The sequence below is a fragment of the Rattus norvegicus genome, chromosome 16 (genome assembly GCF_021556685.1).
Source record: "Rattus norvegicus strain SHRSP/BbbUtx chromosome 16, alternate assembly SHRSP_T2T, whole genome shotgun sequence".
NCBI classification, from domain to species: Eukaryota; Metazoa; Chordata; class Mammalia; order Rodentia; family Muridae; genus Rattus; species Rattus norvegicus.
In genome coordinates, this window is record NC_141549.1 from 70,220,143 (window position 1) to 70,244,166 (window position 24,024).

Here is a 24,024-nt window from a genome sequence, read left to right on the forward strand (position 1 = left end):
AGTGGATCAAAGACCTCCACATAAATCCAGATACACTGAAAGAAATAGAAATAAAGTGGGGAAGAGCCTTCAATACATAGACAAATTCCTGCATATTGCCCAATGGGACCTCATAAAATTGCAAAGCTTTTGTAAGGCAAAGGACACTGTCAATAGGACAAAATGGCAACCAACAGATTGGGAAAGGATCTTTACCAATCCTACATCTGATAGACTGCTAATATCCAATATGTACAAAGAACTCAACAAGATAGACTCCAGAGAATCAAATAATCCCATTTAAAATGGAGTACATAGCAAAACAAATAATTCTCAAGCAAGGTATATCGAATGGCTGAGAAGCACCTAAAGAACACTCAATATCATCATTAATCATCAGAGAAATGTAAACAAGAACTACACTGAGATTCCACCTCACATGAATGGTTAAGATCAAAAACTCATCAGCCTATGCTGATGAGGGTATGAAGAAAGAGGAATACTCCTCTTGGTGTGATTGCAAGCTGGGACAACCATTCTGAAAATCAGTCTGGTGGTTCCTCAGAAAATTAGACATAGTACTACCTGAGGACCCAACTCTACCACTCCTAGTCATATACCCAAAAGATGCTTCAACATATAACAAGGACACATGTTCTACTATGTTCACAGGAGCCTTATTTATAATAACCATAATGTGGAAAGAACCCAGATGTCCTTCAACAGAGGAATGGGTACAGAATATGTGGTACATTTACACAATGGAGTACAACTCAACTATTAAAAATAATGACCTCATGAAATTCTTAGGCAAATGGATGGAACTAGAAAATATTATCCTGGGTGAGGTAACCCAATAACACACACACACACACACACACACACACACACACACACACACATACACACACATACACACACACACACACAAACAAACACATGGTATGAACTCACTGATAAATTGATATTAGCCTAAAAACTCAGATTACCCAATATCCATGCAATCCATAGACCACAGGAAACTCAAGAGGAAGGACAGCCACAGTGTGGATACTTCAGTCCTTCTTAGAAAGGGAAACAAAATATTCATAGGCACAGATATAGAGACAAAAGTTGGAGCAGAGATTGAAGGAATGGACATTCATTGACTGCCCCATTTGGGGATCCAGCCCATATGCATACAGCCACCAAACCCAGTCACTACTGGGGATGCCAAGTTGTGCATGCTGACAGGAGCCTGATATAGCTGTCTCCTGAGAGGCTTTGCCAGAGATGAGAAATAGAGAGGCAAATGCTAGAACTAACCATTGAACTAATGGGGTTCCCAATGGAGGAGTTAAATAAAGAATTGAAGGAGCTGAAGTGGTTGCAACCCCATAAGAACAACAATACCAATCAACCCGAGCTCCTAGGGACTAAACTATCATCCAAAGAGTATACATGGACAGACCCATGGCTCCATCTTCATATATAGCAGAGGACGGCCTTGTTGGAAAGAGAAGCCCTTGGTCCTGCAAAAGCTGGACCTCCTAGTGTAGGGCAATGTCAGGGCAGGGAGGGGGGAAGGGGTGGGTCAATAGGTGGGGGAACACCCTTATGGAAGATGGAGGGCATGGGATAGGGGGTTATGGACAGGAAACCAGGAAAGGGGATAACATTTTAAATGTAAACAAATTTTTAAAAATCCAGTTTTATTTTTTTAAAAAAAAGAACTACTGAGAATCAATCATTCATTCATAAGCTGAAGTGCCTGAAGAAATAGAGAATAGACAAGCTGTCTTGACGTTTCAGATCAACTGAGCTACTTGGAGAGAACACTCCTCCCTTGCAGACAGTGCAGTGGGCTCCAGGTTTCCCAACTGTCATGAGATTTCACCCATGCTGGGTTGGGTGTTAGCAACCAGGCCTCTTTGTTTCATTTCTGCTATAAGTCACCTCTTATCCATATCCACTTCATTAAAACTCATCAGTCCAGCAAGCTTGACTTTGCTTCTATCCTTACTTCAGTCTGCTATTCATTCCTTATATGCGGGAGTAGACATTTGTTCTCACGTCCCCACAAATCCATTCAGACACTTAATTGTCATGTGGACATTTTATAAATAAGTGTGAATTTGTTTAAGCTTGGACTATCTGTCCAACCTCACATTAGAATAATTCACGTAGGTAAGGAATTTTTAAATCTCTCGCTTCAGAAATGATGATCAGGTTGTCCATGGGTGACAAGTATCCACATTTTAATCCTAGACACTTATTTTGTACATTTTAAAATATTAAATATCACTTAAAAGATCATTTAAAATAGTCAATGTCCTTAGCCCTCAGAGAAATATAAATTAAGCCTACTTTACAGCTTCTTCTTACCTGAATAAAATTGGCTAAAGTAAATAAACAGGTTAAATGACAACAAAGTTTTGGCATGGATCTAGACAAAAAGGAATACTCATTCACTGTTAGTTTGAAGTCTAAATTGAATCTTACTGCTGTCACAGATGTCCAGTTTGTGAGCATTCCATATCACCACTCATTCATTCCCTAGCTATACTAACTGGCCCAGCTCAAGTCTGGTAGCATTAAAAACAAAAAAAAACAAAAATAACAAAAACAATAAAACAAAAAACAAAAAACAAAAACAAAAAAGCAGTCCAGACTTGTAAGTAACCATGACCTCATTTTCTCTCCCCATCTCCACAATCTCACTCCTAGCTTGGACACAAAGCAGGCATATTAAGCCACCCTGGTGAGTAACTCAGAGTCCCTGACCACTAGTGCTATCCTTACAGTTGACATGAGCAGACTCAGCTAGGAGTCACATTCACATGCTTTCTCTGTTGTGCCTGAATTGGAATCACTGGGTAACTCTCAAAGAATCTGAAAGGCTCAAGCATGGGTAGCCAAAAACACAGAACCACACTTCCACTTAGGAAAGGCAGGATAGAATCTCCATGACACACAATAACCAGTGAAACAAGGCTCTCTGCCCATGTCTGATTGCAATAAGACAGAAAATATAAAATACTGAGACAGTATTCCCTCCCTCCCATAAATACATGAGTAGTTGTGTATAAATGTCTGCTGTGTGACACTCTTCCTGGAGAGACATAAAGGCAATGACAGAACAAGTAAAGATATACCTTAAATTCAGCTTGGTGAACCAATGAGTTTTATTGGATTGCCAAGAGGAATATGTACAAGAGCCCTACAGTTAACCAGAATGACTCAAGTTGGCTTCCTTGCTAAATCCCAGGACTGTCTGAGCCTCTTGCAGACAACCTGGCTAGTCTTTGCTTATTTCAGTCAGTCCAGCTGGTCTCTTTTTCCCTCAGACAGCTCAGCTTGTATGAGAATGACTAGCCTCCAACTCATAGACATTCACCTGCCTCTGCCTCCAGAACGCTAGGGTTAATACCACACCCAGCTAAAATGCTGCTTGAAACCATCATACTACCTATTCATTACCATATTATTAGACGATTTTTGTCCGATCATTATTCATTTCTGCATATATTTCCTTGTATATCTAAAATTTCCTATAATGTATTAATCTACTTACAGTTAAATTCTGAAAAACATTTGTCTCAGTCACTGTTCTCTTGATGAGAAGAGAAACCATTAGCAAGGCAATCCCTATAAAAGAACAGATTTACTCAGTGGTTGAATAGTTAGAATTTGATAATGTGTACCTCTTGCTAATTGCTGTATTACTTAATAATATGAATTTGTTTCTTCTATTTCTTTATATTTTAATTTTTGTTTTTGTTTTTGACCAGGGAGTGGTTTGTCTCTTCTGGTATTTCCTATGTGGATCAAACTCATAGAGGTCTGCCTGCATTTGCCACTGTGAGAGTGGATTGAAGATGTACACCACCACACCTGGCTCATTTCTTTTTTAGTAATAAGTAATATTACATTGTGAGAGACTGCCACATTTCATCTATCCATTAACATGATAGAAGATATCATCATCACTAACAAGTTTGGCTGTCTTAGCATGTCACTACAAACATCCTTGTGTGAAATTTTATGAAACAAATTTCAGTTCATTTAGAAAAAAAAATCAGGTATGCGTATGTCGAGGTTGTGGTATGAGTCCATTTAGATATTTATGAAATTGCTTATTGTCTTTCAAAGTGCTGGACTGCATTTCATTTCATATGCAATTAGAGAAACTTCTCCCCAACCCCACATCTTCCTTAGTGCTTGGCGATTTCATTGTTCTGGGTCTTAGTCATATGGATAGGTGTACAGTGAGTCTCATATTTTTAGAAATAAGAACCACTTCTCCAAGGCTTCATGTATGATTACAGGAATGAGCAGACAGTGTTGACTTTCTAGCAGTGATTCAGCTTGACCCATGTCCGGCAATCGCTGCCAAATATTACTTTATTCATAGCCTTTACTCTGAGCACTAGATTAATTAATCTGCCATTGTGCAAGAAACAAAAGCAGATGCCATGGTGGGAGAAAGTAGGAAACAAATTTGAAGAATGATGAAAAGGGTATTACATCATCAAGCCGAATAAGGTGAAGAAATCTTGATGGTAAATGGATTAAACAGGGCAAATTAAAATACGTGGTGGTTTGGAGACAAGTCAAGTATAATTTTACAGCAATAAAGTATGGAGAAAATGCACCAGAAGCCATAGGCCTTAGCATCATCTTACTCAAGAACTTTCAAACCTAATGGGAGAGATAAAGTAATTCAAAAGTCACTTTAAACATTATTTATTGCATAGTTTGCTTCCAAATGTATCTTAGTTGAAATAATCATAATTTTCCCTTTACATATATTCAGTCATACTAAATACCCAGATAATAACAGTAGGGCTGCCAGGATAAAAAAGATAAACAAGCAAACAAACAAAACACAGGCAAAGAACAAAGACAAAAGCAAAATCTTTCTATTCCTTTCTTCAAAGAGAGTATTTGCTGCCACTGACCTTTGAGCACCAATCATAACCTGCTTACTTCGAAAGGGGTGAGAACCCATGCTTATTTTGACAGTGTTCACTTCAAAAAAAAAATTCTTTCATGGTATTCTTGACCTCATGACATGTGCAGTTATTATAAAGTCCTTAGCACTAAAAAGCTACCACCAAATTCTCCAAAAAGCTTTCAAATCATCCAGCTGTTTTTGAAAAAGGATTTTCTATGGAGGCCAGGCAGATTTATAAAGTTACCACTCTCCTATCTCCAGATTTCTGGCAGCAGAGATCACACGCCTGTACCATCACCCCCTACCCTCAACAACCCCTTTCAGTGAGGCCATGAAATAATCCTGAGTTATCCTTGGCTGTTGGTCATCCACTTTGCATCCGTGCTCTGTTTTCCTCGTGGAATATGTGGAAGCCATGCTACCTGTAATGAGCAGATGTAATCTCAAGACATGAGCACACAGGCTTGCATACTAACAACAAGACTTATCTCCAGGCTGACAGCTCCCAGGTAGCCTTTTATTTTCCGTGGCAAATTTGGAGATTAGCGAATTAAATCACAACGTTTACACAGTTCCGAAGTACCTAGTTTGGGGCGTTATTCTTTTCTTCCTTTTAGGCATAAAATTTTTGTAATAGCTGGGAGAGGACAAAAGCCTGCTCGTTTCCTGATTCTGGCAGCTCTCCAACTCTCCTTTCTAAAATGATCAAAGACTGTAAACACCGTGGGATGGAGAGTGGGATCTTTTTTAAGTAGTGGGGCTTTATTGTAGTTTTATGAAGCAGTAAAACTCTGCAGGCATCGTAGGTGAGGTTTGGGTAGTACAGGGGTCATTTTATCTTTCAGGCTTTAAATGACAGGATCAAAAGGGAGTTACTTCATAAAAATTCCAATTTCCCATCCCTAAGCACACTGGCATCACAGAAGACTCAGCTAGCCTCATGGTGATGCTCTTACCACAAACTCCGTTGTATTCACTGCTCTGCTAGGAAGGATCCTCACTATGACAAGGTCTGGACTCCTAGAGGTTAAGATAACATGCATTATTGCCAAAGGTAGACATGATTTGAGCCATGCAGAAGGATACTATGACTAATTGCTAATAACAGAAGATGGGTGTAAGCCATAAAGATAATTGTAACATATGTTCTTTTCATACTGTGTTGGTAGAACGAAAATGTTTCCACCAACTGATCTCATGCTTCCTATGCAGTAAATTAGCTCGGCTTTATGGAGAACATTTTGCTTTAAATATATTTGAGATGCTTTCAAGCCTAGAACAAAGCTCACAATGCCCAGGAAATAGTTCAAGGGGTTCCAAAGATGAGCTAATTGAAGTGAGAACAAGAGTAAAACCTATGATAAGGTGAGGAGCTTAGGCAGACCTACAAAGTAGGCTGTTGAACTCTCTTCATCCTAGCTAACGGATTTCATGCATGGTCTACCTTACATCTCCTGGGACATAATTTCCCCCAATACTCTGAAAATTTTTGTTGTAGTCAGTTTGGCTTCTATAACAAAAAACACTACTGTATTTGTCTGGGCTTACACGGCATCCTTTCTCATGGCCAGAGCATTAGGAAGTGCAAGGTCAATAAGCAAGATCTGAGAGTTGGGAGGGCCCAGTTTTTCATCTTCACAGGGTTGTGGTGGGAGGAAGGAGTCAAATTAACATCTAAACTGATCTCGAAGTTCCAAGTCTCTTTGTTTAGATGCTTATGGCAATGTCCTCTGTAACCTGAAAACTTACAAGATAATTCTTCCCATTTCATGCTAGGATCCCAAAACAGTGTTTCACCAAGTGTCTCGCCTTGTATAAATCTTTGCTTTAACTCTTTCCAGTAATAAGGCATATGGCATATGCAGCAAGTTGTCTTGGTTGCCAAATATTTTCCCTGTCTGAGGTCTTCACCCATTCCCTACACAGATTTGAGTCTACCACAGAAGCTCCTATCAGTCCAGTGTCATCAGAGGAGCCACCAATAGCCACTTTTCATTGTTATAAGATGAAATATGTATGTTTAATGTTTACTTATAGAACTTTAAATAAATGCTATTTATGTCAGCTTGACCATTGGTCTCACTTAATATCTTATGTTCTATCCAATATATTTATTTAACATCTGATTAGCTTTTCTTGGTTTTTAGAGTTTTCATTCCTACCTTGTTAGCTTTGCTTTTTTATTATTGATTATTTTATTTGCTCACATTTCAAATCTTGTCCTCCTTCCTGTTCTCCCTTGCCCAAGCCCCCAATCCCATTGCCCTGTTCCCTTCGCCTCTATGAAGGTGTTCCTCCACTCATGCACCCCTTTTTGCCTCACCCTTCTAGCATCTCCCTATGCTTAGGAATTAAATCTCTATAGGACCAAGGCCTCCCTTACCATTGATGCTAGATAGGGTGATTCTTTGCTACATATGGAGTTGGAGCCATGGACCCATCCACATATACTCATTGGTTGGTCGTTTAGTCCCTGAAATGTTTGGGGTGTTCAGTTAGTTGATACTGTTGTTCTTCCTATGGGGTTGCAATCCCCTCCTTCTCCTCTCCTAACTCTTCTATTGGGATACCCTGGCTCGGGCCAATAGTTGACTGTGAGCATTCATCATTCTTCTTGGTTTTTATCATATTTTTCTTTATTTGTGCATCTGCAACTCATTCTTTCTTAACTTTTTCTTAAACTTGAGGAAGATGTTGCATAGCACCTATCCACCAAAATATTTCATTATTTATCAATCATTCCCTTTCACTATGAAATCTATAGTTTCAAGACTGTAAACATATTTAGTCCCCATTTCTTACTATCCTATCCAACTATATCGTAGTCCTCATTTTTATAATCTTATTCAAGAATATTATAATCCTGAAATTTGTCTTCATCACACTATCCTTTCATCTTTTAGACCCTTAATTTCTAATCTTATAGTATAAAAATGAGTGAGAAAAATACGGGCGTCAGTTTTTACACTAAGTTTCTAGACACATACCCTGGATTTTCTCCAAATTAAAAAGAGCCAATTAATGGTCCTGTCCCATGTGGCCTCCTCAGAAACTCCTGATCCCATCATTCCCCAACCTAAGATCCCCAATATCAATAGTATCTCCTCTTTCTGCTGTGCTAACATTTTTTTCTCCCAATATATTATCCTACACACCAATTTGTAGGGAGAGGAGCTGTTACTAAAACCTTGCTCCCTAACTGGTTCTTGATTTGGTCAATAAAGAAGGCAAGAGTCAATTACTGGGAGAAGGGGAAAAAAAGTGGTATTTCCAGGACCCAGAAGGAAGAGAAGGGACCGAGGGGAAGAGAAGGCTCTTCCGCAGGTTCTGAAATGGGAGGCACATAACAACAATGTAAGATCTTGGGTGGCTGGAAATGGCGGCCTCCACCACCCATGGTTTGCTGAAATATGTTAGCAGATAATTGCCTAACAATTGTGCCATCTGGCTTGTTTTAAAATAATAAAGCTATCTAGTGTTTTTCTTACGCAGAGCTAAAGTAGGCAGCAGAAAGAGGGAATCTGGGGCGATAGCTGGTGGCTTAGCAAAGATAGTGAAGGGACTGGTGGAGTGCAGACTGCAGCTCCAGGATTTTCCAGTTTGAGGGATGGTTGTGATCGAGTTGAAGCAAGGGGAACCTGGAGATGTCAGAGCATGAGCCTAGGAGCATTTTTAATGACAGGCAACACTTATTTATGAAACCATAATCCATATTAGTTCATAATGCCCCATCTCTTGTTCTATACACGCACATCTGCTTTTTTATAAGACAATATAAGAATTTTGTAATTTTGAGTAAGTATCAGCTTAACAACTACCATTTCCTCAAATATTTAAACATGATCCCCTTATTGCTCACATTGGTCTGCAGGAACTCCCAAAACTGAATGCCAACCACAGATTGGTGATTTAAACAAGAGAACTTTTCCCTCATTCCTTCCTTCCTTCCTTCCTTCCTTCCTTCCTTCCTTCCTTCCTTCCTTCCTTCCTTCCTATCTTTTTTCCTAATTCTGGAGGCACTAAGTTTACGGTCAAGACAGCTACATATTCAGTCTCTAGTGGAAGTGTTTTCTTGACTGAACACAAGTCCTGTTGCTGTTTCTCTCAAGGCCTTGTCTTTGTGTATGCAGCAGAAAGACAGAACAGGAACACTACAGAGTCCAGATGTCTTTTTTCTCTTTTAAAAGGACATCAACACAGTCTTCTATGGTTCCACCTTTGAACTTGATTTAACAGTAATTACCTCCTCAAAGACCTTATGTCCAAATACAGTCACAGGAAAAATGGGGTTTCAACCTGTGCCACTGGAGCAGAGCAGGACACAACAGCTTATATAAACCACTCTTCTAACCATCGTCTATGACTCCCAGGTGCACAACCCAATGTTTGCTCTGAGTCCTTTCCTCATTGTACAAGTGAATGTCCTGTCTTATAACTGATTCCTTTTTTCTTGCTGAACCCTGTTAGCCTTCCTTCATTTTATTAAGCTTCTTTAATTTCCTGGAATTACACCTGTGCCCCTGTATTCTACTAAATCCAAGTAAGCCAAACCCACCTGTTAATTCCTTGGCAGCACCTCTGCATCTTTTAATGCTTCTGAAAACTGATTTCTTGGCAGCAATGGGCCCTCTAGACAAAAAGGTGACAACATGAGACCCATGTTTCCTAAATTATGGTCACCGTGCTTGGCAAATGCAAACTGGATTTAGGGAATGTTAACTTGAAAGTATTTTTAGTCTTAACATGAAATTAACCTTAAAAACTAATCATTTGGACTTCTAAGAGCCCCATCAATTTCACATCTTGGGTAAAGTTCAGTAGTATCCTAACAGAAACGTGGAGTGACCACCACACAGTAGCTGTGAATCATGGATGAATGATGGCGGCACGGCTTGTCCACCCAGACCTTTTAAGCAATTGAGAAACAGTTTCAGTATGGATCTTTAAGTGGATTTCAGCACCCTTTACATTTTAGATGCTGGAATGTTCACAGTGATTTTTAATGTGATAAAGATAAGATAGTAATGTGCTAAACCCTACAGGACTGGCTTAATTTGTGACCAAGAGGCTTTTTTATAAAACTTAAGTGTAAAGATATGCTAAAATGATAGCATCCCACATAGCAGGTATTACACACACACACACACACACACACACACACACACACACACACACACGCACACACAAACAGAACCTGGGGAAACCGTGGTCTTGTCAAAGAAAATATAACACTTTTCATTGTGAGAAAAAACAAAGTGATTTTTCCAGAAAATAAAATTCATTGTATAAATAAGTATTTCGAGAGCTGGATTTTTTTTATAATTAGTAAAATCATTGCTGTAAAGGTGAAAATGTGTTACCTTTAAAATATATCTGAAGATAGAAAACAAAAGAGAAAAAAGACCTAGGCACGTAACGGAATGTCTACAATATTTGGGAGCAGTGTTTATGGGCCCATTTGGATAGTGACTCAAAAAAATTAACCCATTCCTGACTCTGGGAGTTTTCTTTCATAGAATATACAGTCTAGTTGTAGAACTGTTTGTTTCTCCCTTTATAGGATAAGTCCATTTAGATCTATTTTATATATGTTTGGATTTTAGGAAGCATTTATTACAGTATGTTTTAATATGAATTTTCAAAAGGCCTTTAAAATCAGTGCCTCACCCCATATTCTTGTCTCTACTCTGCCCTCCAATCTCCCTCCTACCTGCTTTGATTTAGTTGTACGCAGTAACTCTTCCTGTTTGTTCAATTGTACCTAAATGCTAGGGTCCCAGGGTGCTGAACCTTCTCTGCAAGAGAACTCGTCCACCCCAAACAAAATGTTCTGCGTCTCTCTATGTCATTCCTTACTTCCTTCTGTGCCTTAATCAGGTCAGTCCCTGGCCTGTGCAAGGACTCTGTATATATGGATGTTCAAAGGATTGGAAAAGTTAAAAGCACCCCAAAAGCATTCACAAGTCAATGAAAAGTTGCTCAGTATCCCTGGCTTTTAGAGAAATGACAATCATAAACCCAGGCATTAGCAAATGACATCCACTGAGAAGATCACAACCTTAGGTACCTCGAGTGTTTAAATAAAATGATAATCACCGTGAAAACACAGGGTACTCTGCTATGCTTGCACAGGAGAGACAGGAGCCTAGCATAATTGTCTGCTGAGAGGCTTCATCCAGCATCTGATGGAAACACGTAGAGACCTGCAGTTAAACATCAGATTGAATTCAGGATTTCTGATGGAAGAGTAGGAGATAGAACTGAGCAAGACAGAGGGTTCAAGGACATTACAGGAAGACCTACAGAGTCAACTAACATGGGTTCACAGTGGTTCACAACCAATAACCAAAGAGCATGCAGGCACTGAACCCAGTCACTACCACCAACATTTGTAGCAGATGTGCAGCTTTCCCTTCATATGGGTTCCCTAACAATTGGAGTAGGAGGAGACTGTCTCTGGCTCTGTTGCCTGCCACTGAATTCCCTTTCTCTGCCAGGACTGCCTGGTTGGGTCTCAATGGGAGAGAAGGTTCTTAATCCTGCAGGGACTAGATATTCTAGGTGGGAGGTGGGTGGTAAACAAGGGGGGATGGTGATTTTCCCTTCTCCTCAGTGGAAAGAAATAATGGAAGAGGGATTTTCTTGGGCAGGACTGGGAGGAGAGAACGGAGGGGCTATGTTTGAGATATATTGTGAATAAAAAATAAATTATGGAAAAATTTAAAAAGACACACTATCGATCTTTGTTATAGAGAAGCACAAACACACACACACACAGAGAGAGAGAGAGAGAGAGAGAGAGAGACAGACAGACAGACAGACAGACAGACAGACAGACAGACATTTTCTCAATAGCATAGAAAATCGAAGTGGCAGAGATGGCTTAGTAGTTTAAGAGTATATGCTGCTCTTGCACAATAAATAGACTCCAGTACAAACATGGTTCATAATCATTCATAAAGCTAGTCTCAAGGAGCCCAGTGCCTTCTGGATTTTGAGGGCATCAGTCACATGCATGGTGGATAGATACACATGCAGAAAAACATTCACACAAAAATAAATCAATCAATCCTTTTTTAAAAGGATAAAAAAGTTGTTTCTACACATGAACTTATAATGCACATTCATAATAGTGCTACTCACAATACCTAATAGTATTAAAAGTCTAGATGTTCATAAGCTGATGAATTTTGTAAATAAAATATAGTATAAGCATCCAATGGAATATTATAGGACATAGAAAAGGGGGAACTGCTACTTGATACCACATGATTGACTCTTAACAGCATTGCAGCATCAAATGGAAGCCACACAAGACCACATCTGCTAGGATTACACTTATAGTAAATGCTTACAATAGGCAAATCTATCAGTGATTACTTTGTCCTACAGGTCAGATGACTAGGATTTTCATTAAGAGAAAGAAATACTGTAAGTTAAATTGTGATGGTTGCACAAACCTATGAACATATGTACGTATCTGCTGGATTGTTTACTTTATGCGATTGTTCATATAATTTATGAATTAGTTCTCAGTAAATGTTAAATCAAAAAACTTAGAAGAAAATAATAAAATTAGATATCTCAAGTGTATCCCATTACTGTAATTTAAAAGTTATTTATTTACATGCATTTGTGTGTATGTGTGTATATATGTGTACCACATGTTGGCAAGTGCCTAAGAGGACATCAGAGACTCTGAAACTGGAGTTTAAAGGCATTTGTTACCTACCTGATATGGGTAATAGGATCCAAACTCTTTGTAACCTTTCTCTCTGTCTCTGTGTCTCTCTGTTAAGAGAATTTATAGAAGACCTTTGACCTTATTCTAATGTTGATTGTCTCATCTTCTCCATTATTAGACAGGAAGTCTCTATTATCCTATTTCATGTGCTCAGGTGTATGTGTTGGTGGGAAGAGCCCAGCTTCCCAGAAAGTTACTTTCTTTTCCTATCTTCTCAAGTTCCCTTTGCTCGGGACAAAACAGAACCCTCCTACACAAAGAACCCTCCTACACAAAAGTATGAAGAACTCCAAGGCATGTTCCATTTTCTCAGTATCCTACCAGATTTTGTTATTTACAGAAGACTGAATTCCTGTTTAATTCTCTGTCATGTGAGGCAGAGCCCATTCAAGAATTAGAAGATATGAGAAGTTATATTTACAAAACATTAGGGAGTATATTATGATTCAAAAAGTATATTTGCTAATTTATCTTTCATGAATTCTAAGACTATTAAACTCTTATGTCCATGTTTTGATCTTTCAAGCAATAATAGAAATGGTGGTATTGGATTTTATTCTTTCAAGTTCATTAATACATGACATGGTAAAATCTCAATTTCTTCAATGAAAGCATAAAGATACCTTATTTTCAAGTAGGCTTGTTATTGGAGACTGGTGGAACAGTTAATTATTGGTAGAAACAGTAAATAGGAGCTACTATTATTATAAGAAACGATGGCCTGCATACTTCCAATTGTGTCAAAAGAAGAAATAAGAACCCTTACCTGATTAGATGTTTCAACAATGGTTTCTTTGCTTTGATGAAACAGCATGACCAAATCAACTTTGGGAAGAAAGGATTTGTTTGACTTATACTTCCATATCAAGTTCATCACTGAAGGAAGGACAGAAACTGAAACAAGGCAGGAACCTGGAGGCAGGAAATGATATGGAGGTCATGAAGGAGTGCTGCTTACTAGCTTGCTCAGCCTGCGTTCTTATAGAACTCTGGACCACCAACACAGTAGTGGCACCACCCACAAGTATCTGGGCCCTCCCACTTCAATCATTAATTAAGAAAATGCCATAGAGCCAGATTTTATGGAGGCATTTGCTCAATTGAGGTTCCCTTCTTTCAGATAACTCTACTTGTGTCAAGTGGACATAAAAATAGCCAGCACCATAGGAATGTGTGCAAGTAGTAAATGTGATAATGAACAATCCTTTTCCTTCTCTCTGCAATGTGTGAGAATCACATCCTCCTGAGTTAACAAATTACTGATGCAGACTGATTTTCTGAGCAACAGTCACATTGAATTAGTCAAACTGCACAAGTGTTGAGCCTCTGTCAACTCTACTGTACTAAACATTAAATATGTCAAGCACTATACTTCATGTATCAAGTAAACTTCACTAAAGCTAATTTACAAAATTGCTCCAGGCTGCTCTTGGAGGCAGAGGAAGGAAGCTTTCCTTCAGCTCAAGACTGTCTTAGTCTACATTCTGGGCATGTCAGGGACACATTTTTTGAGTTTGATCCTAACTCAAAAATTAATCAGTCACTGCTGGATTATGAAAAGGCAGCATCAACAAAAGATACAAATCCAGTCTAAAAATTAAAAGAAAAGGTTGTAGGAGATAACAGAGTGAAAGAATATAAACTAATATAAGACAGTAAACATGTCTCTGAATAGTTCAATAACACCTGATTTCAGCTCTCTTGGACACAAATGATGATTTAAATTCTTTGTCTCCAGGGCCTCAACATTACCATGTGACAGGATTTGGTGAATGCTGTGTAAGCCAAAGTGCTAGCCATCATTTCTTAGGAAACACACTCAATTCTGCTTCTTGAAGGTTCCTCTCCTCTTTCATCAGTGAAAGTGGAATTGCAAATTCTATGAAAATGTAGCTCACACCTAAACACTTCACTATTTTTTCTTTGTAGTACACTCTCTTCTTGACCAAACCACGTTAGATTTGTAGACAGATTCAAAACGTTTCTTTTATGATAATCCATTGATATTGGAAGGTTGCTTTTTTATACCATCATAAGTGCAATCATATGATATCACCTTCTGGAAGCTTTCTTATGATGGATCACATAAATGTGGAGCAATAGGTAGAACAACATGCAGAATCAAGGGTAGTTCTTTGTTATATGATGGAAGTTGTTATAATATTTTCACAGAAAAGTTGAGTACATGAAAAGTTATAAAAATTAATTACAGCTGTTAATACTGCCTACTGCAATTATTCGGTAAATGTCCTTTCCTCTGGGTAGATGCATTTCAATCATCATTTGGCTTCTCATCCATACACTGTTGTGCAAAGAATAAATGGCATCCTCATGCCTAATGGCCTCATATTGGGATCATAAGAATGAACATTGGTTTTGGACGTTAAAAAGAAATAGTTAACCTGCTAAGGTAGAATGGGCATAACCTTGGTGCAGTTTCAGGAAATGAAAACAGTTTCATATCTGTCAATGGGAACATTTAAAATTTTATGTTATCAAGGTTTGGGATTGTTATTTCATGGGTGTGGCTAGGAGCAGCGGGGCCAGAAGTAAACACAACACTGGAAGGATCCAGTTCTCAGAGAGTTTGCTGTCTAGAACCATGTGGATGAGGAGGGTGACAACCAAAACAAACTAATAATATATTCAGTGGGATATTGTAATCTCTAAGCACCCTAGAGATGAATAAGTAAAAAATGCAGAATGCGAAGAAGCAGGACAGATATGGGCTTTTTAAATAGAAAAACTATTTTCTCAGTGAAATTAGGAGGAAGGATATCAGGAGAGGTTAGAAGATCTACAAGAGTTAAGACACAGAGGAAGATATGGACTACCTGTCTGGAGTGTAAGCCAATGAATTCATTACAGAAATTAAGTAGAATTTCCCAGAAGTGTGAAGGGACTATTTGATGATTTGATGTAATAAAAATGAAATAAAATTCTATCAACATGATGAATTATTTTATCCAGTTATATTTAGGTGAATGACTCTTTGGAAATGGATAGAACTTGCCTTGTACATTGGAACAGGTATGCATGTATTTTTCTAGTTATCCAATTGGCAAATCTCTGGAATATTTAGTTGTTTTTAAAGCATATTCTGAATAACTAAATATTTAACATTATATATATACATATACATATACATATATATATATATATATATATTGAACTCTTGAATAATTGCTCTTTAGCATGCATAAGAACTAGGTGTAAGTGTTTCTAAAAAACTGAAAATCCTCTTATAGACACATCTATGTGTACACTTTAAGTAATTAGCTATTGTACATAATGAAATGCAAATACTACAGAGATGGTTATCATACTGTACCTCTTAAAAAAACTCACATTAAGGAATCTCTCTCTTATTTGATAGTATATTTAAGTGATCCCAAAAGTTCCACCAGAGAACTACTAAACCTGATAAACACCTTCAGCAAAGTGACTGGGTATAAAATTAACTCAAATAAATCAGTAGCCTTCCTCTACACAAAAGAGAAACAAGCCAAGAAAGAAATTAGGGAAATGACACCCTTCATAATAGTCCCAAATAATATAAAATACCTCAGTGTGACTTTAACCAAGCAAGTGAAAGACCTGTATAAGAACTTCAAGCCTCTGAAGAAAGAAATTGAAGAAGATCTCAGAAGATGGAAAGATCTCCCATGCTAATAGATTGGCAAGATTAATATAGTAAAAATGGCCATTTTACCAAAAGCAATCCACAGATTCAATGCAATCCCCATCAAAATACCAATCCAATTCTTCAGAGTTGTACAGAACAATTTGCAAGTTCATCTGGAATAACAAAAAACCCAGGATAGCTAAAACTATGCTCAACAATAAAAGGACTTCTGGGGGAATCACTATCCCTGAACTCAAGCAGTATTACAGAGCAATAGTGATAATAGCTGCATGGTATTGGTACAGAGACAGGCAGATAGACCAATGGAATAGAATTGAAGACTCAGAAATGAACCCACACACCTATGGTCACTTGATTCTTGACAAAGGAGCCAAAACCATCAAATGGAAAAAGATAGCATTTTCAGCAAATGGTGCTGGTTCAACTGGAGGTCAGCATGTAGAAGATTTTGGATCGATCCATTCTTATCACCCTGTACAAAGCTTAAGTCCAAGTGGATCGAGGACCTCCACATCAAACCAGATACACTCAAACTAATAGAAGAAAAAGTGGGGAAGAATCTTGAACACATGGCACTGGAGAAAATTTCCTGAACAGAACACCAATGGCTTATGCTGTAAGGTCAAGAATCGACAAATGAGATCTCATAAATCTACAAAGTTTTAGTAAGACAAAGGGCACTGTCGTTAGGACAAAACAGCAACCAACAGATTGGGAAAAGATCTTTACCAATCCTACAACAGATAGAGGGCTTATATCCAAAATATACATAGAGCTCACGAAGTTAGACCACAGGGAGACAAAAAATCCTATTAAAAAATGGGGTTCAGAGTTAAACAAAGAATTCACAGCTGAGGAATTTCAAATGGCTGAGACACACCTAAAGAAAGGTTCAACATATTTAGTCATAAGGGAAATGCAAATCAAAACCACCCTGAGATTCCACCTCACACCAGTCAGAATGGCTAAGATCAAAAACTCTGGCGACAGTAGATGCTGGCGAGGATGTGGAGAAAGAGGAACATTCCTCCATTGTTGGTGGGATTGCAGACTGGTACAACCATTCTGGAAATCAGTCTGGAGGTTCCTCAGAAAGTTGGACATCGCACTACCTGAGGATCCAGCTATACCTCTCTTGGGCATATACCCAAAAGATGCCCCAACATATAACAAAGACACATGCTCCACTATGCTCATAGCAGCCTTATTTATAATAGCTAGAAGCTGGAAAGAGCCCAGATGCCCTTCAACCGAGGAGTGGATACAGAAAATGTGGTATATCTACACAGTGGAATACTACTCAGCTATCAAAAACAATGACTACATGAAATTCATAAGCAAATGGATGGAACTGGAAAATATCATCCCGACTGAGGTAACCCAATCACAGAAAAACACACAAGGTTTGCACTCATTGATAAGTGGATAATAGACCAAATACTCGAATTGCCTAAGATGCACAGAACACATGAAATGCAAGAAGAATGACAACAATGTGGATGCTTCACTCCTTCTTTAAAAGGGGAACAAGAATACCCTTAGGAAGGGATAGGGAGGCAAAGTTTAGAACAGAGACTGAAGGAATGCCCATTCAGAGCCTGCCCCACAGGTAACCCATACATATACAGCCACAAAACTAGATAAGATGGGTGAGGCAAAGAGGTGCAGGCTGACAGGAACCAGATGCATATCTCTCCTGAGATACACAGCCGGAATATGGCAAATACATAGGCAAATGCCAGCAACAAACCACTGAACTGAGAACAGGATCCCCGTTGTAGGAATCATAGAAAGAGCTGAAGGGGCTTGAGACCCCATATGAACAACAATGCCAACCAACAAGAGCTTCCAGGGACTAAGCCACTATATATGGACTGTATATATGGACTATATATGGACTGACCCTGGGCTCCAAATTCATGTATAGCAATGAATAGCCTAGTAGGGGCACCAGTGAAAGGGGAAACCTTTGACCCTGCCAAGGCTGGACCCCCAGTGAATGGTATTCTTGTAGGAAGGGCGGTAATGGGGGAAGGATGGGGAGGGGAACACCCACATAGAAGTGGGGGGAGGGGATAAGGGGATGTTGGCCTGGAAACCGGGAAAGGGAATAACATTTGAAATGTAAATAAGAAATATCCAAGTTAATAAAGATGGAAAAAATAAAAAAGAAAGAGACAAACAAAGAAACAAAGAAACAAAGAAACAAAGAAAGAAAGAAACAAAGAAACAAAGAAAGAGAGAAACAAAGAAAGAAAGAAAGAAAGAAAGGAAGGAAGAAAGAAAGAAAGAGAAACAAAGAAAGAAACAAAGAAACAAAGAAAGATCTCTCTGGGAAACCTGCACTTTTTTTAAGGTAATCAGAGAGGAGTGGATCTGAGGGAGTTGTAGGGGAAGGACTAGGAGAGGAATGAGAGTAAATTGTGGTCCAGATGTAATATTTGGGAGTGAAATAAAAATAAAAATATATCACAATACAGAAAAGACAGTACATGTTCAGTACAAAAGTAGATTTCCTCAATATTTTGAAACTATGTTTGTTTGAACTGTAACTGTATTTATTCCTTATTATATTACTAACCACAACCATAACCTTAACACTAACCCTAACACTGATCTTAACCATACTGAAGGAAAGATGAAATCCTTCTAAATATGAAATATAATACTTCATTATATTAGTTACTTTGCTGTTACTTCCATAGAGCCTGTTGTCCAAAAGCAACTTAGGTAAGCATGGGTTTTCTTTGGCTTGCAGTTCCCGAGGTGATCTGTCCATAATGTCTGCAAAAATCAAAGAACTTGATGCCAGCCTGACAGCCAGGAAGCTGGCTGATAAAATTTCACCTACACAGTAGAAGTAGACAAAGCAGAGTAGACCAGAATAGGAAATCTCAAACCATGCTCCATGTTACATACCTTCTCCAAGAATGCTGTCTCTTTCCTAACTGTTCCATAACCTCCTTAAGCTATGTCACAAACTGGGGACTAAGTGTTCAAATACATGAGTTGTGGAAGACATTCATCATTCAAATGATAACACATACAATATATAACTCAACGTATATATAGCATGATAGCCTAACATAACCTAATGTCGTATACAATGAGAGGAATAGGCTTGCCCATACAGCTGAAGCACTGTACTAAGGGAAAAAACTCAAACGCCTCAAAGGGCATATAAGGTACTCTGATAAATTAACCATTCTAAGGTATGTTTAGACTACTCTTGTAGGAACTTAGTAGTTCTGATTTGCAGTTCACCCAAGACCAAACATATATGTATGTGGAAAAATCATATGTAGTGAGAGAAGATATACCATGCATCAAATGTAATTAGAGATTTAAAAGTTGTATGAGCCACTATGTTCATCGCAGCCTTATTTATAATAGCCAGAAACTGGAAAGAACCCAGATGCCCTTCAACAGAGGAATGGATACAGAAAATGTGGTACATCTACACAATGGAATATTACTCAGCTATCAAAAACAACGAGTTTATGAAATTCGTAGGCAAATGGTTGGAACTGGAAAATATCATCCTGAGTGAGCTAACCCAATCACAGAAAGACATACATGGTATGCACTCATTGATAAGTGGCTATTAGCCCAAATGCTTGAATTACCCTAGATCCCTAGAACAAACGAAACTCAAGACGGATGATCAAAATGTGAATGCTTCACTCCTTCTTTAAATGAGGAAAAAATATACCCTTGGCAGGGAAGGGAGAGGCAAAGATTAAAACAGAGACTGAAGGAACACCCATTCAGAGCCTGCCCCACATGTGGCCCATACATATACAGCCACCCAATTAGACAAGATGGATGAAGCAAAGAAGTGCAGACCGACAGGAGCCGGATGTAGATCGCTCCTGAGAGACACAGCCAGAATACAGCAAATACAGAGGCGAATGCCAGCAGCAAACCACTGAACTGAGAATAGGTCCCCTATTGAAGGAATCAGAGAAAGAACTGGAAGAGCTTGAAGGGGCTCGAGACCCCAAAAGTACAACAATGCCAAGCAACCAGAGCTTCCAGGGACTAAGCCACTACCTAAAGACTATACATGGACTGACCCTGGACTCTGACCCCATAGGTAGCAATGAATATCCTAGTAAGAGCACCAGTGGAAGGGGAAGCCCTGGGTCCTGCTAAGACTGAACCCCCAGTGAACTAGACTATGGGGGGAGGGCGGCAATGGGGGGAGGGTTGGGAGGGGGACACCCATAAGGAAGGGGAGGGGGGAGGGGGATGTTTGCCCGGAAACCGGGAAAGGGAATAACACTTGAAATGTATATAAGAAATACTCAAGTTAATAAAAAAAAATAAAAGAAATAATAAAGAAGTAGAAGAAAAAAAAGCGTCTTCCACCATGCTCCACTGTCTTTCCATAATTCATCACTGATAGTCAAGGGCTCAGAAGAGGCTGGGGCTCTATAAAGAAGCAAACTGAACAAGCTACTTGGAGCAAGTTAGTAAGCAGTATGCCTTGCTAATCTCAGGTCATGATTCCAGGTTCTAGCCTTATTCCTGACCCAATTTCCCTCAGTGATGGATGATTCCTGGACATGAAATGAAAAATAAATCATTTCTTTCTCTGTTTTCAAAAAAAAAAAGTTGTATGAGCATAGAGTGGCAAGAGATGAGGCAATGAGGAAAAATAAGCAGGAATCAAATCCAGAAGAAACATAACCCAGGTAAACAAGTCTGGATTTTATGAATTAGATAAGAAATTGGTCTTAATCATATTAAGTAAGAGACTAATTGCAATCACAATGATGTCTTAGATACACTATTCTGATTATCTTGTTCAAGGTATATTGAAGAAAATTGGACTATAGCAAAAAGTGTTAATATTAATTACTATTAACCTGATCAACATTCTAGGGATTTTACTTAGCTTTTATTACAGACTAGAACCCAAATCTTTTAACTTGATCCCTAAATTCCATTAAGTCATTATTTCCTGTGCTGTGCTGATTAAAAACAAAACAAAACAAAACAAAAACCAAACAAACAAATAAACAAACAGTTCCAATTCTGACTCCATGACTGTAACTGTGCCTTTAAAGGTGTGCTTTGTCTTCCCTCCTGGTTCAAGGTGCTTTGTAATCTCCCAAGGTGCTTTGAACTCATACACATAGAGCAACTTTCTGACCAATCCTCGATTTGCTTCTTTCAGAGCCCGACCATATGTCATAGCTGACTCTGAATGATCACTTAAAAAAGTGAGAGAAGAGACTGAATTAAAGAACATACATAGCTTTACAATCTTTATGATATTAATGGAGCACAAGAATAATTTCCAAAGCAATGGGCTTCTCAAACAAAAGGTGCCTTGGGACTGTATTCAGGGAGACTTCACATGTTCCAAAAGTAAAGCGCTTTGAGTGCGGACCCATTCATGACCATGCTTAGATGGTCATCGCTGAAGAAGCTTAGTTTTAGAGTATAGTTCCAGAGAAGAACGAAAAGTCTAGATGTTAAAAGCTCAACATCACAGAGCACATGGTTGAGATAATAAAATAATGAGTAGGAACATTTCTAGGCACATTCCAGTTTTTGTCAAAAAGATAACAGATAAACATTGTTTAAGCTATAATGATTACACACACATACACACACATATCAGTATTACATACATATACATTTGAAATATATAAAAATTATATACAATAAATTTTAATATATATTGTATATGTATATATATGAGAAGACAGAAAAGTGTGTGTATCTGTGTGTGTGTGTGTGTGTGTGTGTGTGTGTGTGTGTGTGTGTGTGTGTGTGCTCAGGTTTCTTTCAAATAAGATCACAGAGCAATTCTGGCCAAGATTTAAATTGTTATTTACGTGGGAATGTCACTTCAGATTTTTCAGTGATCACGATCATGATGGAGAAATTTTCATATTCTTTGTTAAACAGAAATCATTAAGGACACAATAACAAATCCTAACCTGCAAGAGAAGGATGCTTTTGGGGAAAAAGTGCTTCATTAGAATTAAAATTCAAGGGCAGAATATCAGCGTTAAATACACTTAAAGTCTCAGGCTTGATGAGCTTAGCCATTCCAGAAACTTCAGTTTGAAGACTTTTCTATAAGCATTGGAACAAAATCTGTAACATTAGAAAGCCTGTAGGCTGAGATCATTCATTGGCTTTACGTGGAGATCTATAATCCTTATTCTACCACTGGGAATTAACAGGAACCTCATATCAATGGAAAAAATGCAGTAGAACCTAGGGAAAAGGGGACTCAGAGACTAAATTGGAATTCAGGAAATCTATTACTACACTGTCATCTGACACTTGGAGCAGCACATTTTCCATTTTATAAAACTTCTGCTTTGTGCTTGACACTATGAGAAATAATGGCATCATATGTTATGATTTATTTCCTCCCCAAAAGCTTGACAGGGCAAAAGTTGATACAATGCAGTGTAGTGTAGGACAAAGGAGATACCCAGGGATGATCTGCGATAGAGTTCACTCTTCAGCAGTTTTCTAGAATCTCCTTGGATTTCTCCCAGATTCCTTCTTATGTTTAGCTTCCTTGTGGCCCTTCACTGTCTAGACATGCCTTGATTCCAGTGTTTCCAATTTGGAGAATTCCCTTAATCTGATGGTTTAGTTTGCAAACTATACCATGTCTCACTACACCATGATCATCTTCTTTTACCTAGGCTTACATGCACTTATCTTTTGGCATGCCATAGCTATATAATCATCAATTAATTGTGATTTGGGTTTACTTCCTGTTTGGCCAGGACTGTGAGGGAAGGGGCCTTTCTTGTCTTCCTTTTGAGTACATCCCAACAGTGCCTAGAACAGTGGCTGCCTCAAAATAGGCCCTTACTAAAGTTTTGTGCATCAGTAAAAGTACAAGTAGATGATAAAACTAGCTAAATGTGTAGTTAGATAAAATAGGTTAAAAATCATTTCAAAGGTTAGTTTAAAGTTTTTCTTTACCCACTAATGAAATTTTCTAAAACTGGCTGAAAAAATTAATTATCTGTTCTCATCTCTGTGATAGGTCAACTATTTCAATGCTCTAAGATTTTTATGAGCATGGTGTTTGGAGCCCGACAAATCTATACTTGGAATTTACCTCTGTCATTTGCTAGAGGTGACTGCAGGCAAGTTAGTTAATCTTAATAAGATTAAAGTTTTCATTAAAATAAAGACAAGTACATCCACTATGCAACTTCAATGTCAGCACTAATTATAACATTTATAATGTAGCAAACTAATCCAAGGCATGATGAGAAATGCATGAGTAGTGTCTTTCCTTGCTCTGTCTTGCTGTGTCTCCTTGCACAGGCATTCATTGAAACCATAAATGTATAACTTTCCTTAAATTCATCAAATCAGAGCTGGGAGTGAGGCCTTTGGAATTCTTTCAGAACAGACATCTGGAAAATGAACAATTGGGTATGAATCATTACATTTCATTGGGCCTCAGTTTCTCTTTTATAGCAGAAGAGTTTTAGTTAGCCTCTGTGTTCTTGATATCCAGTATGGAATGTTACCTTTAAAAATTGAGAAGTGAAACTACCTAGATTACACAAGATATTAACAGTTTTGGAAAAAATAAACCTCAGTATTATCATGCACACACACACACACACACACACACACACACACACACACATATCACCATCATTTTAATTAGACATAGCCTCATACAGAGCTCAGTAATGAACTACTTAAGTATATGGATGA

General features: G+C 38.3%; 2 protein-coding genes across 1 annotated transcript; one reads left to right on the top strand and one right to left on the bottom strand.

Annotated features, from left to right (window-relative positions):
* The window catches only part of Erich1 (glutamate-rich 1), a gene marked incomplete at its 5' end in the record, with an annotated part of 52,793,804 nt that overhangs the window by 39,349,583 nt on the left and 13,420,197 nt on the right, over window positions 1-24,024 (top strand).
* LOC120097501 (uncharacterized) lies at window positions 4,691-13,565 on the bottom strand. The gene is made up of 5 exons (XM_087589447.1): window positions 13,426-13,565; window positions 11,012-11,118; window positions 9,471-9,544; window positions 5,872-5,935; window positions 4,691-5,337 (listed from the first exon to the last, which is right to left on the bottom strand). Exons 1-4 carry the CDS (start codon window positions 13,531-13,533, stop codon window positions 5,916-5,918), a joined length of 309 nt encoding a protein of 102 aa, XP_087445573.1. The 5' UTR covers window positions 13,534-13,565; the 3' UTR covers window positions 4,691-5,337; window positions 5,872-5,915.